The sequence below is a fragment of the Prionailurus viverrinus genome, chromosome E2, assembly GCF_022837055.1.
Source record: "Prionailurus viverrinus isolate Anna chromosome E2, UM_Priviv_1.0, whole genome shotgun sequence".
Taxonomy (NCBI): domain Eukaryota; kingdom Metazoa; phylum Chordata; class Mammalia; order Carnivora; family Felidae; genus Prionailurus; species Prionailurus viverrinus.
In genome coordinates this window covers 12,038,696-12,055,806 of record NC_062575.1, presented here as the reverse complement: position 1 = coordinate 12,055,806, position 17,111 = coordinate 12,038,696, and the positions used below count along the sequence as shown (strand labels likewise).

General features: G+C 40.0%; 1 protein-coding gene across 7 annotated transcripts in view; it reads left to right on the top strand.

The window, feature by feature from the left end:
* The window catches only part of CNTNAP4 (contactin associated protein family member 4), a 251,865-nt gene that overhangs the window by 231,137 nt on the left and 3,617 nt on the right, over positions 1-17,111 (top strand). For 4 of the 7 annotated variants that reach the window (XM_047835764.1, XM_047835767.1, XM_047835766.1 and 1 more), the window contains 6 exons: positions 135-374; positions 2,764-2,988; positions 4,378-4,511; positions 5,255-5,342; positions 15,213-15,431; positions 15,753-15,824. In XM_047835764.1, coding sequence (XP_047691720.1) covers positions 135-374; positions 2,764-2,988; positions 4,378-4,511; positions 5,255-5,342; positions 15,213-15,431; positions 15,753-15,824 — 978 coding nt within the window. Of the gene's footprint in view, positions 1-134; positions 375-2,763; positions 2,989-4,377; positions 4,512-5,254; positions 5,343-15,212; positions 15,454-15,752; positions 15,825-17,111 lie in introns of all 7 variants that reach the window. The other 3 variants (XM_047835765.1, XM_047835770.1, XM_047835768.1) reach the window with 3 other exon arrangements.

Here is a 17,111-nt window from a genome sequence, read left to right as displayed (position 1 = left end):
CTCATCCAACGCTTGCCCTGCCCTGTAAGGCCACAGCCTTTGCCCTTCCCTGCGAAGCCTCAGTTTTGCTGGGTCTTTCAATCCTGAAGCAAACGCCTAGGAACATGTTTCCATTTGCAGTATTTCCCTTCTAGGTGGAACAGCCACCAGACAGAGGGGCTTTCTGGGCTGCATTCGGTCTCTGCAGTTGAACGGGATGTCCCTGGACCTGGAAGAGAGGGCTAAGGTGACCCCTGGCGTGGAGCCGGGCTGTAGAGGCCACTGCAGCAGCTACGGGAAGTTGTGTCTCAATGGAGGGAAGTGCAGAGAAAAGCTCAGCGGGTTCTCTTGTGACTGCACCTTCTCTGCATACACGGGGCCTTTCTGCTCGAAGGGTAAGCATGGCGTGGGACGTCTTCGTAGGAAAACTCATCCGATATGAAGAAAACATCCTGTAGTCATTTTCTGGGTAGCTATTTGAAACCCAATTATTTCCATTTCTGATTTTTTTTTTTTTTTGCCAGTTAACTATTTCATGCTAATCCTATTTCATTTCTTAGACATTGGCCTCAATTCTTAAAAAAAGAAAAACTATTCATGATAAATCCTCTAAAGTTGCCTCTTGATGTCTTTAAAAAAATTTTTTTTAACGTTTATTTTTGAGAGAGAGAGAGAGAAAGAGCAGGGGATGGTCAGAGAGAGAGGGAGACACAGAATCCAAAGCAGGCTCCAGGCTCTGAGCTGTCAGCACAGAGCCGGATGCAGGGCTCGAACTCACGGACTGTGAGATCATGACCTGAGCCGAAGTCGGGCGCTTAACCAACCGCCTGAGCACCCAGGTGCCCCTCCTCTCATTGTCTTAAAGTGTTAGCTGCTCAATCTACTTTTATTTATCCCGTGTTGATGTGCTTAAGTAAATATGCTAACAACCTGTTCCACGGGGCAGTTCTCTATTTTAAAATCTTTAAAGGCATTATTGTTATTTTTGATGAAGATAGTCAATAATGCAAGGAAATTTAGGAAGTATTGTTTTTCGGTTTTTTGCTAAACGTATTTTTTTCCAAGAATAAAAATAACTTTGGGGTGCTTAGGTGGCTCAGTCGGTTAAGCGACCGACTCTTGATTTCCACCCAGGTCATGATCTCATGGTTTGTGAGTTCGAGCCCCACATTGGGCTCTGTGCTGGCACGGAGACTGGTTGGGATCCTCTCTCTCCCTCTCTCTCCCCCACTCCTCTCTCTCTCTGTATCTCAAAGATAAATAAACAAACATTGAAAAAGAATAAAAATTACTTTTCCATTAAATATGGATGTGTAACAAAATAAAGATTACTCTGGCATTTTGCTCTATGATGTGGCCAATGTCTGTGAAGTGGAATATTTTTCTGTCTGTCTTGTTCACAGACCTATGTCATGGAAGAAAGAAAGGACTGAGTATAGTATTAAGTGTTCTAGATGGACTTCTCTGAATACACAAACATTTGTTATGCTGTCATAGTTGCTCACAGAAAACTGCCATCCAGCTTAATTTAGTTGCTTTATTTGCGTGTGTCTGGGCTACTGAAGGCTAACAAAAATCGCCTCCAAATTGAAGCAGCCCCTGCTTTGCACAGAAAGCATTTGGGATTATTTCATGAAAAGTGGGTTAAAAGTCCTCCACTTTTGACCAGAACTAAGTTACTATTTAAAATGCGCCTGTGATAAACAACTCACACCCTGCTGCTCTCATTCTAGAAGGTTTTTCACATTTAGAGGTAGAGTGGAGACCACTTCTTCCCAAGAACTTGTCTTCCTTTTCTGAATCAAAATGATTTCTAGTTAAGCTCGCTAAGTGCAGTCAGGAATCCTACTCTGCATATCATATTGACTATAAAAAGGTCCATTATAATAACATAATAAAACAAGCAAACAAAATAGTCCTCCAGTGCCAAGGAACGGAGACGTTGCTATGTTACCCCGTGAGCATCATCTGCTACTCACATCCCACAACTGGTCTTTTATAGTAATGGAGAGAAGCAGGATTCAAGGATCCAGTGCTGATTATTCCTCCAGATCCTCATTTTCATGCAAACATATATACATATGTACATAAATGTGTGTGTATATAAGTGTATATATAGACACGTATATGTGTGTGTGTGTGTGTGTGTGTGTGTGTGTGCACATGCATGTGTGTGTGAATTTGGGATATTAATCTCATATAAGTAAAGTACTATGATTTTGTAAAACTGAAAGAGGCTGGATAGTTCCTTATGTTGATCACTGCTACAAAGATGCCCACTGCCCTCTCCTATTAACGCAGGACTTGGCTTCTTCTCGTAGGGCACAATAAATAGGGGAAAGTGTTTAGGCAAAAAGGAACATTTCTGCCTGTTGATCCTGGAAGGTAAGAGGACCCCTCAAACTTCCTTCCTTCCTATTATAGGAAGACTAGTGCATTCTAGTTACAAAATAATAGATGGGACCAAAAATTTAAATAAGAAAATGGACGGTAAGGGAGACGAAAGTCAAGAAGCCTGGTTTATGTCTGATGTCAGAGAGGAGAACGTTATGCTTGTAATTAGAAGGTGAACTAGTAAATTAATTACATATAATTCTAGCATAAAGCCATTTCAAGGACCATCATAAGAGCTCTGTTAATATTCTGTGTTATTTAATTCTGGTTTGGGGCGATTTGTTATATCTATATAATTTGATATTTTTAATTAAAAATAATATATCAATATAGCTGAAATAAGATCCTTGTATTTAATTTTTTTAACATAAAATGTGTGTGTCATTTCAGAGATCTCTGCATATTTTGGATCTGGCTCATCTGTGATTTACAATTTTCAAGAAAATTATTCCTTAAGTAAAAATTCCAGCTCCCACGCTGCTTCGTTTCATGGCGACATGAAGCTGAGCAGAGAAATGATCAAATTTAGCTTCCGAACAGCGCGAGCACCAAGCTTACTGCTTTATGTGAGCTCCTTTTATAAAGAATACCTTTCAGTTATCATTGCCAAAAATGGTGAGTGCTTTTTAGAGGAGAGAGAGAGAGAGACAGAGAGGGAGAAAATTAAATTAGAACATTAGTAATAATATGGATCGTTCTGATGTTCTTGCCTCTCAAACTGCAAACAGGAAGAAAAGCGTGCCTATACTGTCCTATAAATCTAACCTAAAAGGATTATTTATGAAATTATTAAGATAGTTTTGTTATAATTTTGATAATTTCGCATTTTCAATGTTAACTTGTTATTTATATAAAATACTTCCTGTATTTTATTGTTGTTAGAAACTCTTTACTATCCCATATAATATCAGTATCAATTTTGTGGTTCATTTTGAAATGAGATGCCTATTTGCATATAATAAATATTTCCATCAATTAAAAGTAGAGACATTTGGGGGGAATGTTAACAACCTAGCATTATGTATAAGAAAATGTCCACAAAGTAATCTGTCGGTTCTAATCATCAGCAACAAAATTGTTGTGGGAAATGCTGGTACATTACTGCAGGGCAGTGGCTTCTGGGTTAGGATGTGTGTATGCTACAGAAACTTTGTCGCAGAAAACCACTTACAGATATTTTCCTCCTCCCTGTATCCAGATTAAAGATAGGAATCCTGTAGATAAATTGTCTGAGTGAGGAAAATAAATTTATAAACCTGAATATATCATTGCAACTAAAATAAATATGGCCCAAGGGCACTGAACACTAAATATACTTTAATAAGTATATTTACCACCACTGTGTACCTTTTGAACTTGAAGCATATCTCTACATTAAGATATTTTCTTTGTTAAATTGGAGATACCCTGTGAAATAAAGTAATTGGCATCTTTGCAGGCAGCTAAGTGAGTAGCATTAAGTCTCGCGGTAAGTTTGGCTCAAAACTGTTCATTTCATCCTAATTTCGTTCCAAAATCCATGGCTGTGACCACTTGGAAATATTTCTCATCTTTAGTAAAACTCCATTTGCTTATAAAAATTCCATTAACCAATTGCGTCATTGGAGTGGTAGATGTATTTTTAAAAAGATTATAGAAACAACGTTATTGTAATATTCCACAGTAGTTTGGCATTTCATAATATAATAAGGTGTATTTTTTTTTTTAAAGGTAGAAGCTAGTTCAGAGATTTGCTTATGTTTGACTGCATATTTGACTTCTAGGGGAAAAATTCAAGATTTGCAGGAAAGGCTGCCTATTAGTAACATGCGTGGTCCTGATCTCAAAAATAGTGCAGTTTGACATAGGAGCTGACTTCTGGGAATTATGAGGACAGGAGGCATCCAAATAAGCCGTGAATTTTCCACCAGAAATTACTAACTAAAAAGAATACTCCTGAGTTTTTATAAGTAGCTCTTTAACTACAATTTTAACTAAAACTGTAACTTCTCTCCCCTACTTTAGGAAGTTTGCAGATCAGGTACAAGCTAAACAGATATCAAGAACCTGATGTCGTTAACTTTGATTTCAAAAACATGGCGGATGGACAGCTTCACCACGTAGAGATCAACAGAGAAGAAGGAGTGCTCTTTGTAGAGGTAATACAGGAAACTCAACAGAAGCAGTGGTTATAGTTAGGATTCCCCAGCATGAAGGACCGCCGGCAGAATCGTGATCATGAACAGACTGAAGGCATTCTTTCAGTGCTGCTCTCACACAGACCATGGACAGACCCTCAAATGTGGTCTCGTTTTTGAAAGGATCAAGGTTCTGTCCAAGATATTATTGATATTGGATACTGAAAAATGCTACACTTTCCTCATTTGTTTTACATTGCTCAGGAGGGAAAGCCGAATGGCTTATCATACGTACCACTAGTGGGGCCATCGTCGCTCTAATGAAACCAGTGGAATTATTCACTGTACCAGCTGTGGAAGCAAAGCACGAACATTTTGGCCCTCTACACAGAGGAAGACTTCTTAGCTGAATGACTCAGGTTAAAGGGCCAAGCTAAGTAAAAGTATTAAGGTGAAAATAACTCGTCTATATATTTTTTAGCTTTACCAATTTTGGATTTCTCATACAATGGAGAAAATTAAAGGGATATAAGGGGCCAGAAGGTGGGGCGCACTGTTAGGATAGAATGGAAAATTTAGAAAATATCATTCACCTTTGTGAATGGCTCTTTAAAATTTGTTGTTCTCAGTCTTTGGGGCCACACTAAACTGCCTATTTTTTATCTTTTTTTTTTTTTTTTTTTTGCCTTCCTTTGCCCTCTGTCCTCTCCTCAACAAAATGGCGTCCGTGCGGATGCTTGCATTCTCACGTAACAATTCTGTAGATTGATGACAACGCAAGGAGACAAGTCCATCTGTCATCGGGTACAGAACTCAGCGCCATCAAGTCTCTTGTACTGGGCCGGATTTCAGGTAAGGAAAGGAACAGCCTTTCCCTAATTGTGACGCATAAAGATCAGAAGAGTCATACTGGAAACACGCGTGCACACGCATAGGCCACACACCAATTTATCATGCCGAAAGAAATCTTGTTTCGTTTTAATTATAAAGTCGGTGATAATGGAGGCAGAAACTCTACCTTCTCAGGTCTACTTTGTGTGACCCTGTGCAGGGACGTCTTGCTGAGCAAGCCCTGCCCTCTGACAGTAATGCCACTGTGCTCTCACGTAGTAAAACGTGATCCAGTTCTCACACTTCAAAAATAGAAGGAAAGGTAGAAATAACAGCCTTTGTATCAATCAGCTGCCAAATATACAAGCTGTCATCTAATGATCAAACCAGGACTAGGCCTAAAAGAGGAGGTAGGGGAGAGCAATGGCTTTTGTTCTAATTAGTAAATGTGCTTTAGGTTCTGGCTTGGGGCCTGTTTGCTTTGTTGAGATGTGGTGGTGGCCAGCCGCTCTTGCCGAAACCCAGTGTGTCTGTGCCTTGTGATTATTAGTTATATCCAACAGTTACTTCTGACTATTCGCATTGAAGTAGAAACGTACTCTTGCCATCTTAATGTCAAAATATATATACGTTTTCTTACACTTGCCAACGGGGACTACGCGGAAAGAGGGGTGGTAAATTTTGAAAGGGTTTTCTTTCTAGTTGCAAGTAAATTATAAAGAGGAGTGATATTTCACCTTATTTGGGAGGGTGAGGGGACTTCTTGTAGCCTGGTTTTTATTTCTTGTTGGATATTTGACAGGAACCTGCAATATTTTGTCCCAGATAGTAAATGGAATCTTTCATTTTTTTGAACTTTGCAGCAGTTTGTACCTTGACTAATCATTCCTTATGCTGCCTGTACATAATTCAGAATCTTGAGAATGTTTGATTAAACCCATGGGTGAATGATCAAAATATTGGCCCTTGAGTAGGTTAAGAGTTAAATTTATAAATATTTATAGGCCCTCTAGGACCGTGATTAGCCCCCAAAATCGTGTGCTCTCATCCTGCAAACAGGGGAAATGTGAATTGCATTGTTCTCCCTCAGTATGCCAGAGTGGACGTAAAAAATACGTGCAAAGTGCTACTTAGATATTTGGAAGCTTAACTGAAAAATTCCAAGTGAGTTTCATCATGTAAATTATGTAAATTCAACTGTAGTAATAAAAAGAATCAAAGAAATATAACAAATCTTGATCTCAGGAGCTCCTCATCTAGCAGGGTCTGAGATGAGGCATTACATAAAAATGTAAAACACAAGATAGAAAATTGTAATAGTTATGCCTAATGTTAATACAATCATAGTTTTAAGGAAATAAAATCTTCAAATTTAATGCCAGCATTGCTGATGAAAATACTTTTTGTGAGTAGAAATATGTTAAATATATTATAAAACAATTGGGAAACTTATCTGCATTCTATTAGGAAGATTGTATTAATGACACAGTAGAATAATAACATTCGTTATATAAATATTTGTTTCCCTTTTTGTAAATGAGTAGGGAGATTAGTAGGGAATTAACGATGTTAATGTTTTTACTCCAGAATAGCATATCATTAAAACGCATCTCACTCATACTGAAAAATAAGATTAAAGTCCAAACTGAGCAGTGAACTTTATAGTCTGAATCAACTCATTCTCCTAAAAGTGTAGGTAAGAATTTATTTGCCATGTGCCTAAGGTGTGGATCTTGACCAAGGACTAATGGTCTGTTTGATCATTAATTCAAAGGAATTAATGTAATTCAAAGGAAAGTAATAATTTGTGGTCAAATTTGGTGTGGTATATGAATTTACAATAAAATATATGTAGTATATTATTATATTTTAATGTAGTATATTAATTTATAGTAAAATAGACACTAAAATGGAACTATTAATTTTCCAGAGAGTTGCTCAATCTTGAAATTCCTTGTTATGTTAGTCCGGGTCCTCCAACAAGCAGTTGCCAAGACAAAATTAACCATGTGACGATTTTATTCAGGGAACACTTGTAAAGTAGGAGGTGGGGAGGGAGCTGGCCAAGAGCGGCAGAGCCATCAGATGGCCACGCACGCACCTCTGCCTCCAATGAAGGAGAGAGGGAGGGAAACTCGGAAGTATCCTGGAAGTCTGTGCAATCTAAGAAGGGTTGAGCAGTCTTTGGGGAGCCCTTGGGTCAGCCAGCTGTCGGAGGAGTCTCCTGTTTCCCAAGAATGAGCCCGCCTTAGGAATCCCTGCTCTGATCAGCCACCGCTGGGAGACAGCCACAGGAAGCATGGCCTTGGCCCAAGTATAAAGATGGGTTTCAGAGCCCAGCAGCAGGGGCCTTGGTCAGTTACCCTCCTCTAATTAGAGGTCTGCAAGACACATTCTCACGGCCCCACGCTTATCAGATATATTTTTCCTTTTTGGAAGCCCCTTTGGCTCACTGATTCGTTTAGCACATACTCTGTGATCACATGTTATATTCACGAAGAGTGCCATTCGGCAAGGTGGACATTACACCTGTCCTCACAGAGCTTATGGTTAGCGGACATGTAACCGTCACACAAAAGGTTCCTGTGTATCTGATTGAGTATAATGTATCCTATGTTGCCTTAGATAAAATAGTTCCAAATTACCCTCCAAATTAAAATGAGTTAAAATATTTCTATCATCTTATGATTTCTGAATATTTCTTCTAAGGGGGCAGAATATAAACATTGATCAATTATATATATATTTTTGGAGTTGTGATTTGTCTACCTTTTCAAGCCAAGAGTTAAGGAGATGATCACTCACTGCCATATTAGATGGAAACCCAGAAAGAAGGACATCTCTTCCCTCTTTCAACTTTCTCCGTTATGCATTTCTTAAATTTTGGAAGAACTATGGAGATAATTTTGGATTGTCCTGTGAACCAGGGTTACCAGTAGATACTCAAAAAGAAGGTAAATTTTAGAAACAGTACCAAACTGTAGTATGACAGCACAGAAGCCATCTCCAACTCCCTGTTACACTTAAAAGACTAAGGACTCAATAACTTTGACAATAATGCTCAGTAATAGTTGGGGGCTGTGGTGGGGAAGTCAAGGCTTTAGCCAAGCAGTTTCGTTCAGATCCTCCTACTATCGACAGAGTACATTAAATCTGCTTTTCATGTTCATAATTCACTATAAAATTAAGCTCTGAATTCTGTATCTCAGTACTTTTATATGCTATAATAGTTTTATGATTTATTTTAGTAAAAGCTGGATGATTATTTTCACTTACTCTGAGTAGTAGCTTTTGCATATTAGAGGTCTGGATCAGTAGTGATTGTTCCTCTCTTCTGAGGATACAGAGCCAGGAGGTACCTCAGATTACTGCAGTGGAGATGAGGCCAGATGTAAATAATGTCTGTCATCAGCAAGGAAAGGACAGCCACTCAGTCTCTACCGAAGAGCCGTAAGAACAATTTCCTGTGTGTCAGGAATCCTTTATGTAAAACGTGCTTCGGTGCCTAGAGGTGAGGAAAAATCAGATGACCTGAGTCCTGTTTGTGTAACTATATTGTGAGATGACACTTGAGATAGTGGTTATTTCACAAGCAACTTTTAAAAGAGAAGTACAGCTTAGAACAGAGAAATCTTGTTCTAAGTAAGTAAGTAAGAAATCTTAAAATTTTTTTTCTTCATCAGGTTGATTTTTGAGTATTTTAACAGTTGGAATGTCATAGACTATCTTCAGTGCATACCGTGGCTTTAACTTTCTGGAGGCTTTGTTTCCAGAGAGTTAGCAGTACCATTTTGAATTGGCCATACCTAGAAACTGGAAAACACCTTTCTCCTTGTTATAGTACGTGAGCATTGATCAAAGTGTCATGTCCCAAACCCAGAGAACACTCCTGTTGCCGAAACATGTTCTCTGATTTTAATTATGGAGCAAATGGGAGGGTAGACATTGGGATTTTGTCAGAGGCTCATGTAGTCACGAGGATGTGCTCCAGGTGGGAAGGATGAATGTGATCCTTTGACAACAAGATCACCCTCGTTGCTCTCATCTGGTAGTCAAACATAACGAAGCAGAGCTCTGCTTACACTTCAAAAAAAAAACCAAAACAAAACCAAATGATAAAAGCGAAAGCCACAAATCCCAAATTATATATTTATCAGCTGCCAGATCTAGAAACCTTTGTACAGAGACAAAACCAGAATAATTTCTAAAATAAAAAAGAGAAGGCAGTTGTTTATTCCTTTCATTACTAGCCTGCTTTAAAATGTGACTGCACCAGGAATAAGTAAACAATAAAGCCATTATCAGGGACTTACACTACAGTGTGAATGACCTTATTAAAGAACAAGAATTGAAGGAAGAGAAAGAGAGGAGGAGGTTGGCAGGAGAGTGGCTGCATGAGTTTGGGGCACAAAGCAAACAGAGCAAACAGTTTCCGGCCCAGTGATGAGCTGTGGGAGCACTCAGAGTAAGAGCAGTAGACGTGAATTCCGTTAGTGTCGTCTATTAAGTATAATAGAGGGTTCGAGATGGTTTCCATGTCATCATAGTACAATTTAATGTCATTACCTAAAAAATTACACTCCTTGCTTGATATCTGCTAGTGATGCTTGTTAATGATGATTGGAGTTAAAAATTTGTTCCTGCGGTCCATTTCCTTTGTAAAAATGAGCACTGGAGGACAGAGAGGAAGCCGTTTTATTTCTTTCTGGTCTTCCTTCTAAAAAGGCAGACAGTCTGATGCCATCTCTCTGTCAAGTATGTTGTTCACAGGTTGTAAGTACGGACGCCGAAGTGAATGATTCCTCAATCAGCTCCTTTAAGAGAACTATTAACTTGAACATTATCCAAAAAGAGATCTCTCCAAGATGTCATTAATCAAAGGAGATATGCAGGTGTAAAGTTGTTTTGCTAACTCATTGAGATTTCGTTGGGTCACGATTCCACACATGAAAAAAAAAATCCCAATTAAGACCATTACATGATCGTGAAATCGCTTAAAACCTCTCACGGAAAAATGTGCTCACATCTTGAATGATACAATTTAACCTAGTGTAAAATGACTGCAGAGTCACTGTTCAAAGGCTGAGTGAAGTTTACAGCTACTATCCATTACTTTGTTATGTCAGACATGTTACGGCGCGGGAACCGTGACAGCAGAAATTCGTCGTCCATCGTGGTAGGGGAAGAACCAGTCTGCCTCGAGACAGACTTGGTCCATAGCCCTCCGTAATTAATAGGCTGCATTACGTTTGTTTTTATATCCAAAGCTCATTGCCAAATCAAGTTCTGAGTTCTGTTTATGGATTGTTTTTATGTTAGAAGAGTTTTCTAAAAGCCCGAAGATGTTTTTCACTCATTCTGTGCTGAGCGGTAGCTTTGGTATATTTAGAGGCAATGACCCATCGGGATCATTGATCTCTTCTGACGCTGCAGAGCCAGGAAGTGGCTCAGATTTCTGCAGTGGAGATTTAGGCCAGATGTAAATAAAGCGTGTGGTCAGAGGGAAGAGGGTGTCTAGTCCAGCTCTTAGAAGAGCTAGAGGAACACACGTCAGTCTCGATGCTATTCTATGGAAAACCTGCTTCAAAGCCAAAGGGGTATGTAAGATAGTTTAACCAGATTATTTAAGGACCCTGTGATTTTGTAAATGTCTTACGGCACTTAAGACAAGTTATGTCGAAAGCGAAAGAGAAGTACAGGTCACCCAGAGATCTCTTAACTATAAATAGCTTCTGTATTAATCAGATTTTCAAGGTGATATCTCAGAGCGGTAGGTTTGGTTGACAAATAAATACCTTTTATGAAAAACTGCTTCCTCATCCATGTGGTATATTTGCCGTCTGCTCCGCCATTTTACTTTCCCATGAACTCTTGTCTAGGATCCTGGCCGTAATGGTATATAACGGTCAAAATGCCAGGCTCCTCCTCTGATTTATTGCACCATGTTCGGCAGGGCTTTCAATCTGATCTTCATAGATTAAAGATACTGAGATCCTTTTTAAATAAGGCCCCTCTTCATAGGTATGGCCAAACCACTTGGTTTTGTTTTCTGAGGTTTTCTGTTTGTTTGTTAAGGAGAGCCACAAGAAATTCCATGAAGCACTCTTTGCAATTATTCTTCCATTTACGTCACACCTTCTCCAGAAACAGTCCTCTTACTACGTATGGAAAGGCACTTCGTACACATTTTAATTCCTCGGTACCCTCTTTTTCTTGTAGATCTTTCGTTAAAAGGTTTCTTCTCTAACAAAGCAGGAGTCATTCTGTTTGTTGGAAAGTACAGTTGAGGCTGATTTTTTAATAGGCAAGATCACCCAAACATCTGAGTCAATAAGGATTTTTACAACCAGAAACATCCAAAACATGATTGTCTTCTCAGGGTTTGTGTAAAGCAGGAGACAGTGGTGTCAGCATCTCAGGAGTCAGGTAACAGGAAAGATAGAGATTTTTGCTCGTTGGCTTTGTTAATGCAGTTGTCGATGTCTAGCAAAGATATCTAATGCTATGTATTTCTAAGGCCAGCTTTGCTTATGAACAACATATTGTAACTGTTAATTTTGCCTGGTCTCAGTTCTGGGGGGCAGGGGGTGGCTGCAAAGCCCCTGTGCTCTGCCTTCACTCCTAATTCCCACCCATTGACTCTCCTGCAAATAGGAGTTGCTGGTCCAGCCCAGCAGGCAGGGGGGAGCATTAGAGGTTGTCAGTGAAGAGAGCCTTGGGTGACCCCGTGCACCCTGGTTGGAAGGGTCTGGACCAGCCTGCGAGAGTCTCTGGGGAACACCCTGAATTGTGTAGATCCCTCCTCTCCACTTGGAAATGCTTGGCTTACAGAGATCTCTGGGACCCCCGTGGGGAAAGGTCAGCATTGAAAACGTCACTGTGCTTAATCCCCCCCTTTGCCAAAGAGGTAGTGACCTGAAACTTGAGGAGTTCCTGAGTCCTGCTGACGATGACCTGAGGTTTGAGTCCTCTCTGGCTGGAGGTTAGGGGTGCCTGGCCCATACCCTCCCTGATGTGGGGCAGCTACATTGTCTACCTTCTCTAGATGTCAGCCGCCTAAGGAAACCAGTGACTGACAATCACCCAGCGGAGGAGAAAAACAGCTCTATTCTTAAGACTCACAACAATGAAACGGGAGAAGAAACAAAGCCACCGAATCACTCCCTATCACAATGGGCATATTCAGGGAGACAGACACCATCTGATGAGACTTAGTAAGAGCCCTTGCTTCCAACAAAGCAAAAAAAGACCTTGAGGAACTAAAAAGGTGTGAGTGTTCCAGACTCAAAGTCAGTAGGAAAGAGTGATGTTTGTTGAAACGTGAACTCATCACCTAGAAGATCAAGTGATGAAGGCTTCGACTCACACAATATTAGGTCCTAAAGGATAGAAATCAGGCTGGAAAAGTAAAACAGCTTAGAGAAAATGCAGAGAAGATGTGGTGTGAATAATCAGCAGACCAATAGGATAAAGAAGAGGAAGGAGAAGCAGGTTACGACACTTGGCAGGCTAACGAAAAACCTTGTGTCTCCAGATGAGAAGGGCCCACCATATTCTATGCAAAATTCCTAACACACAGGGAATCTTGCAAAATTTAAGGAAGAAGTGATGGAGCCAGAAGATGCTGGAATAATATCTCCAGACCACTAAGGGAACAGGGCTCCGAAGAATCAACCTTAAAATAGATGCGCAAAAATCACCTAATCCATCAAGATAAATTTCTGTTCCAGACGCACTCCATCACATTTTCTAATTGATTTATTCAGAGCATTACCACTCTTCAAAATTTTCATTAGTTCCTGTTTCTGTGTTTATTTTCTCTCTCTGCTGCTAGAATGTAACATGCTTGATATGCGCGGAATTTATTTCCTGTATCTCTAGCTCTTAAAACAAAAATTAATTGATTAACTGCCCACTTTACGTTTTAAGAGTTTAAAGTCTTTTATACCGTAACTTGTAATTTGAAAAATGTTTTTACTTAAAGGTGTAGTTTTTAAGATTCATCTCATATCAGATTTGTACCAGAGAAGTGAATCTCATCTATTTACATTTTTCGGGGAGGGGGTAGTGTTCAAAAGATAAGATTTTTCAAAAGCCTATCGAAATTGTAATCAAGATTTTAACACTGTAGAATAAATGTGAAAAGCACTGTCCTGATTATGTTGTTTTTAATGTATATTTCTTGTTCCTTTCTTATTAAAGTAAAAAACCTCCAAAGCAAGAATGCTGCCTTTCTAAACATAAATATGCTTGAATGTATATCCATTCAAATGAGTGAATGCTGTGTGTTGGAACTAAGTTAGTTCTTGGTTTCCACACATGCACGACATGGCTTCTGTGGAACAACGTAATGCCGGGGGGTTGAGGGTCTCCCGTAGGTTCAAGGAGCCAGTCTGGGTGCAGTGAGGCGGGATGGCCTGGTAGTAAGAACATGACTTTCGGAGGTAGAGCCCCTGAGCCTGAATGCCATACATCCAGAGTAATCAGGTCAGGCTCATTCGGAGGTGACGTGCCAAGAGTCACTTCAAGAATAGTTGCTCTCCAGCCAAACAAACTAATAACAAAATAAATCAGCAGCCCAATCAGAAAGTGGTTCATAAATAGAAGAGTCTTGTGATTTGGAGCCCAACAGGCCTGACTCCCGAGCAGACTGCCGATGGCTGTGTGGCCTCAGGCCATCACTGCAGTTCTGAACCCACGCGTCTCGCCTGTGTGACTGACTGGGATAAGATACTGGCGGCTACTGGAAGCTGTCAACACAGACGTGCGAATCCCTTAGAACGGTGCCATTGTAAGCACCCAATAAATACTAAATATCTTTTTTTTTTTAAGAGACAAGAGTGTCAAATTGTGTCTGTGTCCTTGTATATGCAGTGCAGGAGACATTAGTCCTCCTTTTTTATGGTCATATTGGGTGGGGAGGTGCTATATGGTCTGGTCACATTTGAACTTTAAAACTATAGTTAGTTCCCCTGGTTTAGATTTCAGGCTTGCCACACACAAAATGTAAATATGTTCTTCACTCTAAAATCATAAATTAGTATTCCGGCATTCAAGCCAACCTCTGTTCCATCATAGTCCCAGAGAAACTCAACTCTGGTTAATGTGGGGGAGGGGTTTTCTGTCTAGAGGGGCCACACATGTTTCTGCCTGAGTGACAGCAGCCCTGAAACAGGGAGTGAGGTGTGGACGCTTTCACTGCTGTGCATGAGGAATTAGTGCGACTCTAGACACTTTGGGGTGTAGCCTTCCCACCTGATAACATCTTCCCCCTGCGTGTTTGGATGGGGCCAGAGAATACACTTTGGGGTGTAGCCTTCCCACCTGATAACATCTTCCCCCTGCGTGTTTGGATGGGGCCAGAGAATACCAGGCGGCTTTCAGCCAGACCGAGCTGTCTGCTTGGGCAGTTAACAGGGGAACTCTAGAAGCTCCATTTTCCCTCTAGCTCCTGTGATGGTCGTGACTTACGTCTCAAAGGCTGAGCTGAATTCATTTCCAAATCGGGAAGCACTTTAATCTCTTGAACATTGACTGCAAGCCCTATCACAAATCACGTTAATCATCTATTTTTAAATGTAACATCTCACGAACCCTCATCAGTTCAAAACCTGGCTCATCCGTCCGGAGGCTTCAATCATTTCCAGATCACCATATCATATTAAATTAGCCATACTTAAAAACTTGCTTTCGTTAACCTCAGGAGGCTCAGCGGTAGTCACGGAGAGACTTAACGGATCTGACTGTTTTAATAAAGACCCAAGAAAGGGGAGTTTAGTCCACTGCATGTCTGTTGTTACTGTATTATCAGACTCAGAACATTCCATCTCTAGCCTTGCCTGTTTGCTCTTGCATGATTATTAATATTTTGGTGTTTCTTTGGATTTCCAGAGTACACTGACGTAGACCAGGAGACAGCCCTGGCCGGTGCACAGGGCTTCCTGGGCTGTCTGTCTGCGGTGCAGCTCAGCCACGTGGCCCCTCTGAAGGCCGCGCTGCAGCCTAGCCACCCGGCCCCTGTCACCGTCTCAGGACATGTGACAGAGTCCAGCTGTGTGTCCCAGGCTGGCACTGATGCCACATCAAGGGAGAGGACACACTCGTTTGCAGGTAGGGGAATGGCTCCTCCTTTGCAGTAACAAACGCACTTGTCCCCTGGGTGTTGAATCTTCTGATGCCGCTGTTGCAATGCATTCTCAAGGTGGCCTCCCCAGATTGGTTTTGTTTAACTTCCAACCCATTTCTCTTCTAGATCCTCAGTGCCTTATCCATGTGAGCCCCTGCAGTTGATGCTGCTGAGGTTAAAAAAAAAAAAATCACAGAGATCCCACACTGATTAAATGTTTTAAGATTTTTTTTTCCCCAAAATTTCTTCTTTTTACTTGGCTCTATCCCTCCCTCCCACTTTTTTTTTTTATCCTTTTACTGCAGATCATTCTGGAACAAGAGATGACAGAGAACCTCTAGCTAATGCAATCAGAAGTGACTCTGCAGTAATTGGAGGTAACAGAAGGCGTGAATGAACTCTTCTTTGGTACTTCTCATCTCTAGGAGTGGGGAATAGTTAGCACTAGAGAAACGGTGGGGAATCCACACATACCCCCACTGCGGGACACTGGATCCTGAGGTCAATGGCGGGGGTGGTTTATTATTTATACTGGGTTGTCTTTTAGAGTCTTCTTGAATTCATGAATTCCTTGAAGATTTTCAGTATACATAATTGATCATTTCCCTGAAGTGCCACACTCATACAGTTGCTACTCTGTGTAAAACTGAGCATCATTTAACTTGAAAATGGCCTTCTCCAATCCCTAAGGAATTCTGAATATATTTGGGGAGGTACTATTCTGTTGGATTTCTTGGATTTTGTCGTATTGTTTCCACAAGAGTTTATGTAAAAAGTAGGAAAAACCTGAGATTAACACTGGGAACATACATTTTATGTTGTGTTAATACTCAATGAAATGGGTATTTCCGTGGTTTAGATGCTCACATCAGTGAATATAACACTTTTAGTTGTATTTTTTTTTTTATCAAATATTAGGCCAATGGAATGAAAGTGGTTTGTAGTTATTTTAAATTGCAGAATTAACACAAACAATTTTAAAGTATACCTTCCTGGCAATGAAACAGCATGTTCTCTGAGACACAATTTATTCAAAGCCAACCCCCAAAATATACCTTTTTCTTCCTGATGAATGATCGTCAGAAAGTAATTAATCAGATAATGGAAATGCTAAGTGACTCACCTTTTCTCCACACTTTGCATATGAGATGAACATAAAAAATAAAGTTATTACATTGCCAGATAATGTGATTTCACTTTAACTTGGGCAATTTATGTGGGCTTCATGTCTGGTCCGTTTTTGTTCTATTTTTTTACATCTTTACTCATTCAGACATCAACTTCCTTGAAGTCGTTAGGATTTTACTTAAACAGAGAATAGTACTAGTCATATCTTTGTGCCATTTCAGTTGCTTTTCTTTTTATCAGATTAATGGTGTATAAATTAAAGATACATAAGATAGAATTCCCATTTAGTCATATGATAAGCAAAAAACAAACAGCAGTAAGTCCCTCCGAAAGGAGTAGTTAATAACTGAGTGTCTAAAAGAAAATACATTAATATATTATTAAAAATACATTATGTGGTAAAAACTCATTTGAAGCTATAGCAATTAATGTGCTTAACATTTTAGCATTTTTATTTTTTTAATGTTTTTATTTATTTTTGAGAGAGAGACAGATTACTAGTGAGGGAGGGGCAGAGAGAGAAGGAGACACAGAAT